At 40.0% G+C, this 13,178-nt stretch overlaps 1 protein-coding gene and 1 pseudogene across 1 annotated transcript; both read right to left on the reverse strand.

Annotated features, from left to right (window-relative positions):
- LOC120288824 lies at window positions 1-6,349 on the reverse strand (annotated as a pseudogene).
- Window positions 6,350-8,597: 2,248 nt separating this feature from the next.
- LOC104422799 (la-related protein 1B) lies at window positions 8,598-12,437 on the reverse strand. The gene is made up of 6 exons (XM_010035225.3): window positions 11,975-12,437; window positions 10,882-11,284; window positions 10,674-10,803; window positions 10,488-10,578; window positions 9,667-9,738; window positions 8,598-9,551 (listed from the first exon to the last, which is right to left on the reverse strand). The coding sequence occupies exons 1-6, from the start codon at window positions 12,227-12,229 to the stop codon at window positions 9,459-9,461; spliced, it is 1,044 nt and encodes a 347-aa protein (XP_010033527.1). The 5' UTR covers window positions 12,230-12,437; the 3' UTR covers window positions 8,598-9,458.
- Window positions 12,438-13,178: the final 741 nt, after the last annotated feature.

Genomic DNA, 13,178 nt, shown 5'->3' on the forward strand with positions numbered 1-13,178 from the left:
TCCAACAAGATAGACATTTAATTGGTAAAGAGCTTATAGCCATCCCTAGAACATCCCAAACACTTCAAACCCTAGAAAACGAAATATTTACTTGCCTCCATGTACAGGGTTAAGAAACAGAGCAGCAAGAGATGAGAAGTATCGAATGCTCAGGACTGTTGCTGAGCATCCATGTCCCCACCGGCATCAGCAAGAGCCATCTCTCTCTTAGCCAATTCAATGTCCTCGTCGACCATCATCCTCACCAACTCCTTAAACCCAACCTTGGGCTTCCAACCCAGCACCTTCTTGGCCTTCCTAGTCGACCTCCTCCGGCCCGAGGTACCTCTCATCCAATACCACATGGTGCTCCCAATCCAGCCCTGCATACTCAAGCGCCTCGTCCAAGAAATCCTCCACCGTGTGCGACTCCCCCGTCGCGACCACGTAGCCGTCCGGTCTTTCGTGCTGCAGCATCAACCACACCGCCTACGCGTAGTCCCCAGCGAACCCCCACTCGCCGTGGTCCTCCAGATACTCCAAGTCCTCCACGACCAGCTCGCGCCGCAGCCCCACCTTGCCCTGCCTCGGGGAGTCGTGATTGAACAGGATCGCGTTGCACGCGAACAGCCCGCGGGCCTCGCGGCCGGTAGGCGGTGCACTGGGACACGGCGTAGAGGAACGGGGATGTCTCAGACAGCGGCAGCGGGTTCTGTCCGCTCATCGCCCAGGACCCAGATGCCCTAGACCGCGTCCCGAACATCTCCGAAGACCCAGCCTGGCAGTAACGGATGTGGCCGAGGCCGGTAACGGGGACGTGAGGGCGCGCTCGGCCTCGAGGAGCCGGAGGGCGACATCGGCGACGACGTCGGCCGGCGAAGGAGACCGCCACGTCGGGCTGGGCGGGAGATCGTGTCGATGCAGCGGCCGAGAGAGGGGGCGTCGGTGAGATTGGCGTAGTGAAGCTTCATCCGGGCGTTGTAGGGTCGACGTAGATGGGGTCGGTCCGTCGCCCGACCTCGTTAACCTTTGTCGAGCAAGAACTCCGCGAGGTACGACCCATCCTGGCCGGTCATGCCGGTGATCAGGGCCACCTTGCGGTGGTGCTGCGGCGGCAGGTCTTCAACGATGGCTCCGGATCCGGGTTTTGGGTGCGTCGTTCCGGGTCGCCATTGCTGCGGCGGCGGGGGCTTCGCACTTGGTTTTTTTTTTTTAATGGGGTAAGATTGGTAAGTTTTTGGGAGATTTATAAGAGGCGGGAGAGGAGATTAACGGAGTAGGGGCAGTTCAGTCATTTTAACTGAACCTCCTACCTTTTGCGCGCCTTTTTTCTTGCTGACTAATGAGATCGCGCCACGTCGGTCCGGAAAGATAGTTTTAGTCGGTCGATATGGAGAAGTCGGCGAAGACTCCGGAGATGGGGATCTGGTGTTCCTTGAGGGCCGGATTTACCGTGCGACGGCTAGTGCGGTGCATTGTGAACCGTCGGATGAATGCTTCTGATAAAACAACGGCCTGGTATCCTAGAAAAATCCAAATTTTAGGTGCGGTCCCAATTTTAGGTTAATACCCTGAAAAACGCCAAACTGATACACCTATGACAAATTTACTAAAAATTAATTTTTTGACTAAAAAAAACTTTAAATTAATATACCTTTGACAAATTTATCTCAAACTGATATAATTGTGATAAATTTACCTTTTGTTAGTTTTCGTTAAATTTTATTATTAAATTATTAAATTAAATAACACGTGATAGTTGATTAGTATACTAATTTGGGATTTTACTTTCCATTTGTCACAGTTTACAATTTTTATGATTTTTTTGGTGATATAAATCCAATTTAACATGGGGTATATTTGTTATACATGTACCAATTTGTGATTTTTGACAGTTGAATAAATTAATTTGGGGTAAATTTGTCATAAATATACCGGTTTAGAGCTTTTTATGGTTAGTTGAGGCAAATTTGTCACAAGTGTATTAGTTTTGGGTTTTTCATGGTCAAAAAAATAATTTGGGGTAAATTTGTCACACGTATACTAGTTTTGGGTTTTTTAGGGTATTAATCCCCCAATTTTATCCTATAATTTCTTTTGTCCCATAAAAATCCTAAACTTTGGGTTTAGTTCAAATCATTTTTTAAACTTTTTTTCTGTCTCATGAAAAACCCTCCTCTTTAGGTCATGTCCCATTTTACCTTCTAATCCTAATTTTACTTAATTATTTTTTTCATAATAAATAATAAATTGTTACTTCAGTGACATATTTGCCTTCCTTAGCCCTTTGTTCAAAATTTTTCGTTAACAACCAAGAGATGAAAAACTCTCGAGCATGAGTTATTTGAGTGTCCAAAGGGAAAGCTTTTTGATAGCAAGAAATGGAACACTCTCAATTTTACTATGAAATTTTTTTATCCTATAAAAAACCCCAAATTTTATCAATTCCAATTATTTTCTAAACATTTTTTTTTGTCCCATGAAAATTTTGCAACTTTAGATCATGTTCTAATTCTATCATCCAATCCCAATTTTTATGTCTCATAAAAAGCAACAAATTTTCACTTGAATCACAAATTTTTCGTTGACAACCGAGAGATGGAAAACTCTCAAGCACGAGTTATTCTAACGTCCAAGGGTGAACTTTTTGACCGCGAGGGATGGAGCCCTCCCAAACATGAAAGATTGAAGATTGAGCGCACAACCGAAGATCCTGAGTGATATGAAAGGAAAACTCTCTTAAAATTAAGAGCATATTAATGGAATGTCATTTTGATTATTCTAAGAATAATTAATAGAATGCCATTCTCATCATTCTAGTTTTTATCAGAATATCATATCCAAGATGACGTTATTTGGGCTGGTATAGAAATCCATCTCCAAAGGACTGTTTCTTGGATTTGAAACTTGGTGGAAAAAGTAGAGCAATAAGATCACTAAGGGTGAAGGGTTAATGGGGGCAGAGAGCAAAAACAATCCTATTAATCAACCTTATAAAATTCCTAACACGTGATATCAATTGCAATCAAATTCCTACATATTAATAAATGTAGGAGTTTTCTAGATGTCATACTTAGGTTTTCTCGGATATTCTAGAATATTCTAGGGACGGGTGATACGGTAATTATACATTTATGTAATAAATGCAGATCGTTTGATAGATGGGGATGCAATTTCCGCTGTTAGATCAAGGAATGATCTATGGCTACAATTAACCTTGAACTTATATATATATGGATATCATCCCCTTCATTTGTATCTTTTTCACAAGTGAAATACAATTTAGAGATACTCTAAAATCCTTATGAGCCGAGTTATTAGCCCCATGAGTAAAGAATCGCTAGATTCATCAACCCATCATTCAAGAAATTGAAAAAAGTACCCGTCATTCATGAAATCGACAAAAGTAATAATTCATTTAAGAAAAATATGACTTCCCATGACTCTATTATGATACAACTTCTGAGCAGGCAAGTATCAATTCGGAGCAGGCAAACATCAATTCGGACAGATGAGTGCCTCATTTATGAAATTGACAAAAGCCATTCAATTACATGTGCCTCATTCGGAGAAGGAGTAAAGATGAGTGAATGATAAGCTAAAGTTGGAACAATGAAAGTTATTCAAGTTGACAGGGCACTGCATATCGCTAGTTGTAGCATCCACTGGAACTATTCCATCCCATGTATCAACCAGGCTCGTTATCTTGCATCATTTGGCATTGTATCTTCAGCTTCAAAATTGGAGCAACCCAAAGATCGAGCACAAATAACCAAGAATGAAAACTCGATAACACATTAACTTCCACCACCATTATCCTGATGTGCGTCCTCATCACTCATGCTATCAGTTCGACCAGCTATTCCTTCCATTGGCTGTTGATCCACAATTCATAAACTTGTTATTCCTTTTTTAATTTTCCTTTGTTTGTGTGCTTAACAAGAATCAATGTTCCATACCCTTCGGGCAAGGTTATTTCTAAAAGGTAAATTACCTGCACAATATATTTTTCCAAACTCAGACCAATCAAAACAACCTGGGTCTCTCACATTACAACGCACTTACGATGACTTGGATCTAACAAAGATGATGACCCAGCTGACTTCCATTTGGGTATCGACCCGAGTCCTCATTCTGATGTGACTGCGATGTCTGCATCAACCATTTCGATAATCTCGCTGACCTTGAGTGCATAAATTGCATAAATCGCTCCTCCCTCCAAAGATTTGTGCATCTAGCCTCCGCCCAAATGGACTTGTAGCCTTGTGAGATTATATGGGCAATTTCTCTGGAAGAACCTCTCACAAAGTCTTTTTCGTTCCTTCAGTTCTGTTTTCTTTTTCTTATTTTTGGTTTTTTTTTTTTTTGGTAGAGGTAGACATTTCACGTTGCAAAGCCAGGGATGTGAACCTAACTTACTTTACTGGACGCTGCAGGATATTTTACCAGAAGAAAATGTTCATAAAGGCAACTAAAGAAAGAAAAGCAGAGGAAGAAATTGTCTCGACTTTTATAAAAAATACTGAGGACATTTTTAACTCCGATTTCTTACAATTAAAATTTAGTATAAACTCATGCACATATCACCCGGTCCACATCCCTTGGGTCAAGCTCTTGATAAAGTACCGAGGAGCTGTCGTTTCAATGCGACTCTCAACTTATGTATCCATCCCTCTTCATCCGAAGTAGGAATGGGGATCTAAGAAATTTCTTGCCCCTCCTAAACAGAACAAGGAAGCGCAACCGTTTCAGACATCCTGTACATTAGCTCTTTAGGATAACAAAAAGAGAAGGACACTGTTAATATTCAGTAGAATGCTCGACACTGCTTAATAACTTCAGAGTGAGATGGGATTCTCCAGAAATTTTCTTCCATTAATAGAAGAGCACAAAACAAACCAAGTCTTTTCTCTGTTGATATGAGGATATCTTCCATAGGCACAGCTAAGCCCAGTTTCAAGTTCCATTATCTCCCGATGCTATATATCACCCCGCAAGACAGAAACTATAGAACACAACAATCAATTTCAAACCATCCAAACCATGTCTTTTCTCTTGTTATGAGCACTGGGGTGTCGAGGAAGGCTCGATTGGATAATACTCCGTATCATGTTTGTTCATTCGTGTAGTTAACGGTATTCTTTTCATCGAGAAGATACAAGTTACCCTGACATAACGGTCAGTCAACTTCCTTATTGAAGTAAACGTGCTAATCAGCCTTTGCGAAGACAAAGGATGACATTGGTAAAAGCTTGGAAACAAGAATTGTGTGGAGGTGGTTTTTTATGGTTCGACGAGAGTGGAGACGTTTGGTTTAACTTGGCGAAACTATTTGTGTTTTGTACTTTAGCCTCCTCTCATACTTAAAACTGGTGTTTTCTGGTCCTCCATCAAGACAGGTGCAACAGAACATCATTAATCTTGCGTTTCTTTGGATTTGCATTCTCGTTTGCATCACATTGATTTAGCACAAGAACACATTCATCTTATTATGCTGTCCCTACACCAAATATAGATCAAGGCCAGGCCAAAAACATTTCAAGTACCATAGCACATTCATCTTTTCTTTACACTGTCCCCAAGAGTTAATAAAATCAAATTCATGCCAACCAAAACAATTCCGGGTACTGCATATTTTGTGCAGTCAGACCCCACAGCATAACTTGACTTCTTCGCCAGAAAAGCTAACCAAATGGAAGCATCGTTGAAAAGGCCAAGACAAGTAACTAAGAAATTCCTCAAATTCACCGTGTAAGGTGTAGTTATAGCCTATAGTTCCGACCAAAGAAAAACATAATGTGTACTTATAGGAACGAGGTTAATAAAGATTGTAGTTACAGATTATCACCCATGACAGATAGGTTGGGGACTCAGATTTAATATTTTTTTTGTGGCCTTCCTAAAGGAACTTTTCGGACAAACGCTTTTCTCAGCTCACTAGAATTTAAGCAGATCTAAAGAAAGTAAACACGCAGGCTTAGACTCATCCGAAGCTCATCCGAACTTGAACAAGAAGGTGGCAACTTCAGATGAGGCGAACCGAGGAAGATGAAAATGTCTAAATGTACTGATCGAAAGCGAATGAACAGGGTAAGTTGCAACAAATCCAACGGACATTTGAGCGCATTGGTCTACCCAACAAGATAGACATTGAACTGGTAAAGAGCCAATAACCATCCCAAGAACATCACCAACCCTTTATACATTAAAAAACAAAATATTTACTTGCGTCCAGCTGATCTACTAAAAGCAAAACTAAAATGGAGCACAGGGTTAAAAAACAGAGCAGCAAGAGACAAGCATTCTTGTGCCGACCAGAATCAGCAAGAACCTTCTCTGTCTTAGCCACTTCAATGTCCTCGTCGACCATCATCCTCACCAACTCCTTGAACCCAACCTTGGGCTTCCAACCCAACTCCGTGTTTGGGCGCGTCGTTCCGGGTTGCTATTGCTACTGCCTTCGCAAAATAATTAGAAATTATTATTATTAAATTTTTTTTAACAACAATTAGAAATTATTGTGCAACTTACTTTTTCAAAAATTTTATTGTTAATAGTAAATTGTTATCCTCTACTTAAAGACTAGCAAAATACTGGGACAAGAGAGGTCAGTTTTTGGCAGACTTTTAGGAGGCGGGAGAGCAACGGAGTAGGGGCAGTTCAGTAATTTTAGCTGAACTTCCTACCTTGCGCGCCTTTTTTATTCTACTAATGAGATCGCGCCACGTGGGTATAGAAGGATGGTATAGTCGGTCAACATGGAGAAGTCGGCGAAGACTCCGGAGATGGGGATCTGGTGCTCCTCGATGGCCGGATTTACCGTGCGACGGCAATTGTGGTGCATTGTGAACCGTCCGATGAAGGCTCCCGGTAAAATAACGGCCTGATACCCTAAAAAAAACTTAATTTTCGGTTGGGTTAATACTCTTAAAAACCGCAGGTACACATTTTACCAAAAAAAAAAAAAAAAAAAACCGCAAGTACACGTATGACAAATTTACTCTAAATTATTTTTTTGATCATAAAAAATCATAAACTGGTATATATGTGACAAATTTACCCCAATTAACCATAAAAAATCCATAAATTGATATATTTATGACAAATTTACCACAAACTAATTTATTTGACGGCCAAAAATCCCAAACTGTAACAAATATACCACATGTTAAATTGGATTAATACAAAAAAAATTACAAAAACTATAAACTGTGACAAACAAAGAGTAAAATCCTAAATTGATATATCAGTCAATTGTTGTCATTTAACTTAAAATTTAACGGAAACTAACAGAGGGTAAATTTATTACAGATGTGAACTAGATAAACTAGATACTGATTGGTTTGGTCTAGTTCGGGCGGTTCCTGATTTGGTTGATTTCTCTTGTTTATCCCTAGTTTTTACTTAAATTTCATATTTAAGAAGATGTTATTTGTGCCAATATAAAATCCATCTCCGAGGACCGATTCTTGGATATGAAATTTTGGAGGAAAAGTAGAGCAGTGACGTGAAAATGTCACGTAAGATCACTCAGGAATTTTTTTGAATAGAGTTTTTTTACAAGACAAAAAAATTTTAGAGTAGCATTGAGATTGAATTTTTTTGAACAGAGTTTTTTTACAAGACAAAAAAGTTTAGAGTAGTATTGAGATTGGACTTAAAGTTTAGGATTTTTTATGAGATAATTTTTTTTTTTTTAAAGTAGAATTGGGATTGGACCTTAAGTTTGTGATTTTTTTTTTTTTTATGAGATAGAAAAAAAGTTTAGGGTACATTTTGGTACTGAAGTTAAATTGGAAGTTTTTTAGGATATTAGGCCCGTTTCATAATAAATACTAATTAATAATTAACAATTAATATTGTCTATGTAATTTTTTTATTATAAATTTTTGGTTAAAAAAAAGTAAATGGGAAGCTCGTTCCTTCCAACCAAACATAGCATAAGAAATAAAAATTCCAAGTTTGAAGTTTTAGAAGCGAGGTCTAAGTCATTTTAAATAGATTTTTAGCTTGTATTTGATGAAAAAACCAAAATTAGAGTCAAAACTTACAGTTAAAATGAAAAATATATAGTTGTGCAACGATACTTTCATTCTTATCGTGAACATGTATAAAAATCAAGCTTTTCAAACTTCACAAAGGCTTGATCATTTTTTTTCCTTTCATTGAAGGTATGAATTTTTCCTAAATTTGAATTCCAAACAGATCCGTGGCTCTGATTCTTCTTTTTGTCCGATTTAAAATGATCTTCACTTGATTTTGGTAGAACAATTTTGGACTAAGTAAGAACATTTCATTCAGGGTAATTCCTAGCTGAATCAAACTGAACAATGAGTTTTTTAAGCTGCAAATTTGAACCTCGTTGCTAAGCAATGACATGAACGAATCTCTTAATCCTGCTCAGGTTTATGGACTGAATGTCTCATTGGCAAAGGGCACCTTGTCGCTCAATAAAAAACATTTAGTTCTGACAGAGAATTCATCACTGTATGTTGCACCATTCTCAGAGCAGCAATACCAACAGACACCGAGTGTGTTGATAATCTTCCAGGGAAACATTTCAAACGAGGAAACAATATCCTCCAACTCGCATCAGCTAGAACTTTAGCTAATCGACATCCAGAATAAATGATGTATATAAACATGAAAATGACAAAATCAAGTTCAATTACATGTAACATTTCATTAAAGGAAGGCATGACTTCCCATGACAATTAAAAGACTAACTTTTCAGCAGGCAAGTATCACACAGGAGCAAAGATGAGTACATCATAAGCTAAAATTGGAATGATGAAAAGTTATTCGAGTTCCCAGGGCACCGCACGATCCAAAACATTGAAGTTTTGTTGCCAGTTGTAGCATCAACTAGAAGTGTTCCTCCCTCCTTTTCCCATGAAAAAGGATGTATCAACCAGGGTTCGCCATCTTGCATCTTTTGACATTGTATCTTCAACTCCAAACCGGACGAAGATCACCCAAAGATCGAGTAATGTGAAACTCAATCCCAATATGACACATTAACTTCCACAGTCATTATCCCGATGCATGTCCTCATGTTATCAGCTTGACCAGCTATTCCTTCCATTGGCTATCGATCCACATAGCCTTGTTATTCCTTTTCTAATTTTCCTTTGTTTGTGTGCTTATCAAGAATGAATGTTCCATACCCTTCGGGCAAGGTTGTCTCCAAAAGGTTGATTACCAGTCACAACAGATTCCCCCGAACCCATACCAAGCCAGACCAACCAATAAAAAGCTTCCAGTCTCAGGTCTCTCACATCACAGCGCACTCCCTTTTTCAGCCGAAATACAGTGATTTGGATCTAACAAGGACGACCCAACTGGCTTCCATCTGGCTAGTCTTTACACAATGAGGATTTATCCAAAAAAGTATCAAGAAACAATATGGCATGTTACAAGCACAGCGATGGTCAGTAGCCCAAATCATCAAGAGATGATTTTGTGAATGTCCAGTATATCTACTGGACTGGAGAGCTTGTATCACTGGAGACTTTGAAGTCCTTAGGAACAATCCATGGCTTCCAGTCATCTCGCTTCCTAACCATTTCGCCCTGAAGAGCAATATCGAATAAAAAAAGAATTCACAATTATCTAAAAACGAAACAGATTATATATAATGTACATAATTTAAACTCAGCTCATGCATAGAGAGTTACTGAATTATACCTGTATTTCCAACATGGTTGAACTTCGAATGGCATCTAAAATAAGATTAATATCTCTCGTCATACTTGAAACCTGTACAAAAGGGCACAGAACATACTGTTTATTGACTCAACGTATTGGGAACAGAATGTCATGTGGAAGAGCCCGGCAATATTCATGCATTCATGAATATGATACAGTTTCGCACTTGACTTCACAACATTATCACATCCTGTGGCCTAGATTAAGTGAAGAGTGGGAGTGTAAAATGGAACCCGAACGCGAGAAAAGAGTTTTGAAACTGAATATGTGGGTGGAGCATAGAGTAAAAATCCAATTTCGGTGTCGGAATAACTTTTAAACTCTATGGGATGGCTCTACTGGTAACTGAATCTGACTAGACAAAAGTTGATTGACAAGATTGGAAGGTCTCCTTTTCTCAATCTCAGTTGTTCCCTCAAGTGCGTATTTAGAAAGTACGACAGAACTAATTTCTTCACCAAAAGACATTATACTTAACTACGGGGTTAAAGATCCAGACAATATCAGAATGCATGCTCAAGCACATGTGCGCACGCAAAGGTATCACTCTTTTTCTTGTTAAATTTGTAGATACTTCTGTTTTCATATGATCTGCCTACACATAAATCCGAAAAACCGCAAGTCTGTAAACCCAAAAATTTGCAGAAAACCCATAACAGAGCAACATGATTAACATTTTGCTTCTCCATGCTTATATACCAAAATAAAGAATTGGATCTAAAAGCAATATAAGACAACACTCAGGTAAAAAAGCAGTATAGAACCGTGCAAACAATTAAATCATCCCAAAATAAACTCACCTTCTTAAACGCTGCTATTATTGAAATGTGGACCCAGCCCTGTTCATCCCATTCCTTCCGAAAGTGGAGATCTTTTATTAAATTCTCCTTACTACAAGAACCGAATTGAATGACAAATAGAGTTAAAACAACTCAAAGGAAAAGTACAGCTCAATCAAGAATGATGAAAGAGAGAAATATAAGTACCTGAAATAATACTCTATCTGCTTCAATATCTCAAAATGCAATGGAGAATAGACAGGAGGAGGCGGCGCTGAAAAGGGACCGCTGGCTTGTATATCAGGATGTGGGGTCGGGAAAAAATGAGGTGCCATCTCTGACAAATTATCAAGATATCAATAACCAAACATGTAGCGATTTAGAAGAGAGGACAAAAACAATTAATTTGGCTTACCAGGATAAGCTAAGGGGTTACCAAATGGAAATGCCTGTGGTTGGATTAATGGTTGATAAGGAGGAGGAAAAGGGAAAGGGAGTGGGAGTTGCAGCACCGGCCTCATGAACCTGGGATCAAATCCTCCAACTTGACGAGGATGCCACTCTCGACTCCCTCGCGGTTGGTCATGCCTAAACATTTGCTGGTGAAAACCAGCAGCACGCATATGTTGCCCGCCGCTACGGTTTCTGAAAGAGGAGCTCCGCGGCTGCTGATGCCCATTCCTAGAAGCTGGGCCAGTTTGCTGAAAGTCAAAAGGGCCTGTTGCGATGCCACTGGTCGACGGGCCATTGCGCCTCATCGATCTTTGGCGTGTGGGCATTATGTGGTTTGGAGTCTCGACTTTATTGGTTTCAGTCCCCTATACCATAAAAAGCAGAATATTAACTCAAATAAACCGGACAATACAGCATGGCAAAAGCTACACCCACCTGAATAAACCGATACAGCTGATCAACAAAACCAGAGACAGAAAAAAGATAATAATCCTGGACCACATAAACTGTAATTATGTCTGTCTGTTTCGTAAAGAATGGATTCCATCACCGCCATACACATAGAAATTTGTTTCCATAATTATACATTCCTATAATCAAGACGAAACAACAATCTACCTCCATCTCTCTCACCGCCCCCCCGGGTCCCAGCAAATTTACCAGACAATTCAGAAAAGGTTTGTGACTTTGGTTATGCTTATGTTTAAGCAGTTCAAGAAAAGGGTGGGGGGCAAAACTCTACCTTTTCCCATCCACTGCAACTTCCCATTAATCTGCTTCTATGCATTCAATTCAATTATACGCATTCACCCACGCTCTATTTTAAGACGTACAAGATCTAGAATTCCAGAAGCATATATATCTAAACGAACACACGGCAGAAATCCAATACATCGCATCATGCTCCCACACTCTCCAGTAATAATCCAGTAGCGAAAAGAAGATCGCCATCACGTCCAGATTAATACGAAAACTTGTCCTACGGTAACCAAACAGAGCAGCGAAAAAGACAATCGGAGAGCCAAAAAAAGAGAAGAAAAGAGAAAAGGAATCACCTTCGATACGGACAGTCCCGACAACGCACCAGCTAACTCCTCGGCGTGGGGCTCCGGCGACGACTTCGGCGGGGAAGAAGCGGAAGCCCTAGCGGGCTCCGGGAGGGCGGGCCGCGCGCCCGGCCCGAGCAGGCCGCCCGCGGCCTCCCCGCCGGCCGGCTCGCTCCGCGCCGGGGCGCCCCCGGCATTGCCGCCCGATCTCTCCGGCTCCGCCGCGGGAGACGGCGAGGGGGACGGTGGCGCGATCGCGGCCATCGGCGGCTGGAGCAGGAGCGATCACTCTTGCGGGAAGAGAGAGGGAGGGAGGGAGGGAGGGAGGGAGGGAGGGAGAAGGGCGACGACGACGACGACGACGACGACGACGGAGAGAAGGCGACGACGAGGGAGAGGAGAGTACAGCGGGGCCGCGTCGGGTTTTATATGAACCGCGACAACGTTTGTAGGACGAGGATCGCGACCCTCTGTCCGAGTCCGATTCCGAGTCAGCCTGGTTCAGGATTTTGATGCAAACATTCTTTTTAAACTTTTCAAAATCCACACACACACACACACACATATATTTATATATATTTATATATATTTCATGTTATATAGTTTGCATATATCAACGATGGAGATATAGACTTTTGATAGGTTGAACAAATCTAGAAACAAATCTATGTGAGGTGAAATTTGAATTGATTTTTTCTTTGAAAAATTATATAGTTTCAACATCCGATGGATATCCTTCCTCAAACGGGCGATGTCCATTTAAATGCTGGACGAAAGATTACTACTGTGTAATTTTAAGAAGCGTATACTTACTATCTACGGTTGATTCGGATATTTAAGCCGGTATAAGTATCGGATGTTAAATTATTTTTTGAATGAATTTACTGAAATGTTTTTTTTTTCTATATCAACTAAACCGTTTAGGTATAGGGTGTTGCTATTAATAGTAGCATACCCTATTAATTCATTGTTTAAGTGATATAGAAGATTAAAAAAAAAAATATTATTATTGTTATTATTAGTATTTCATGAAGTAGACACATCATAAAATTTATCACTATTATTTTTAGGAAGTTTTATTTTTGCCGCTTGAAAAACTTGGCGAACCAAACGTTGTCTTATGCAAATTGAAGGATTCAATTTTAGAATATTATTCTTGTAACATGTGCTACACACATATATAAAAGAGATCATGAATCTCAAACTTTTAGGG

This window comes from Eucalyptus grandis, chromosome 10 (genome assembly GCF_016545825.1).
Source record: "Eucalyptus grandis isolate ANBG69807.140 chromosome 10, ASM1654582v1, whole genome shotgun sequence".
Lineage (NCBI taxonomy): Eukaryota > Viridiplantae > Streptophyta > Magnoliopsida > Myrtales > Myrtaceae > Eucalyptus > Eucalyptus grandis.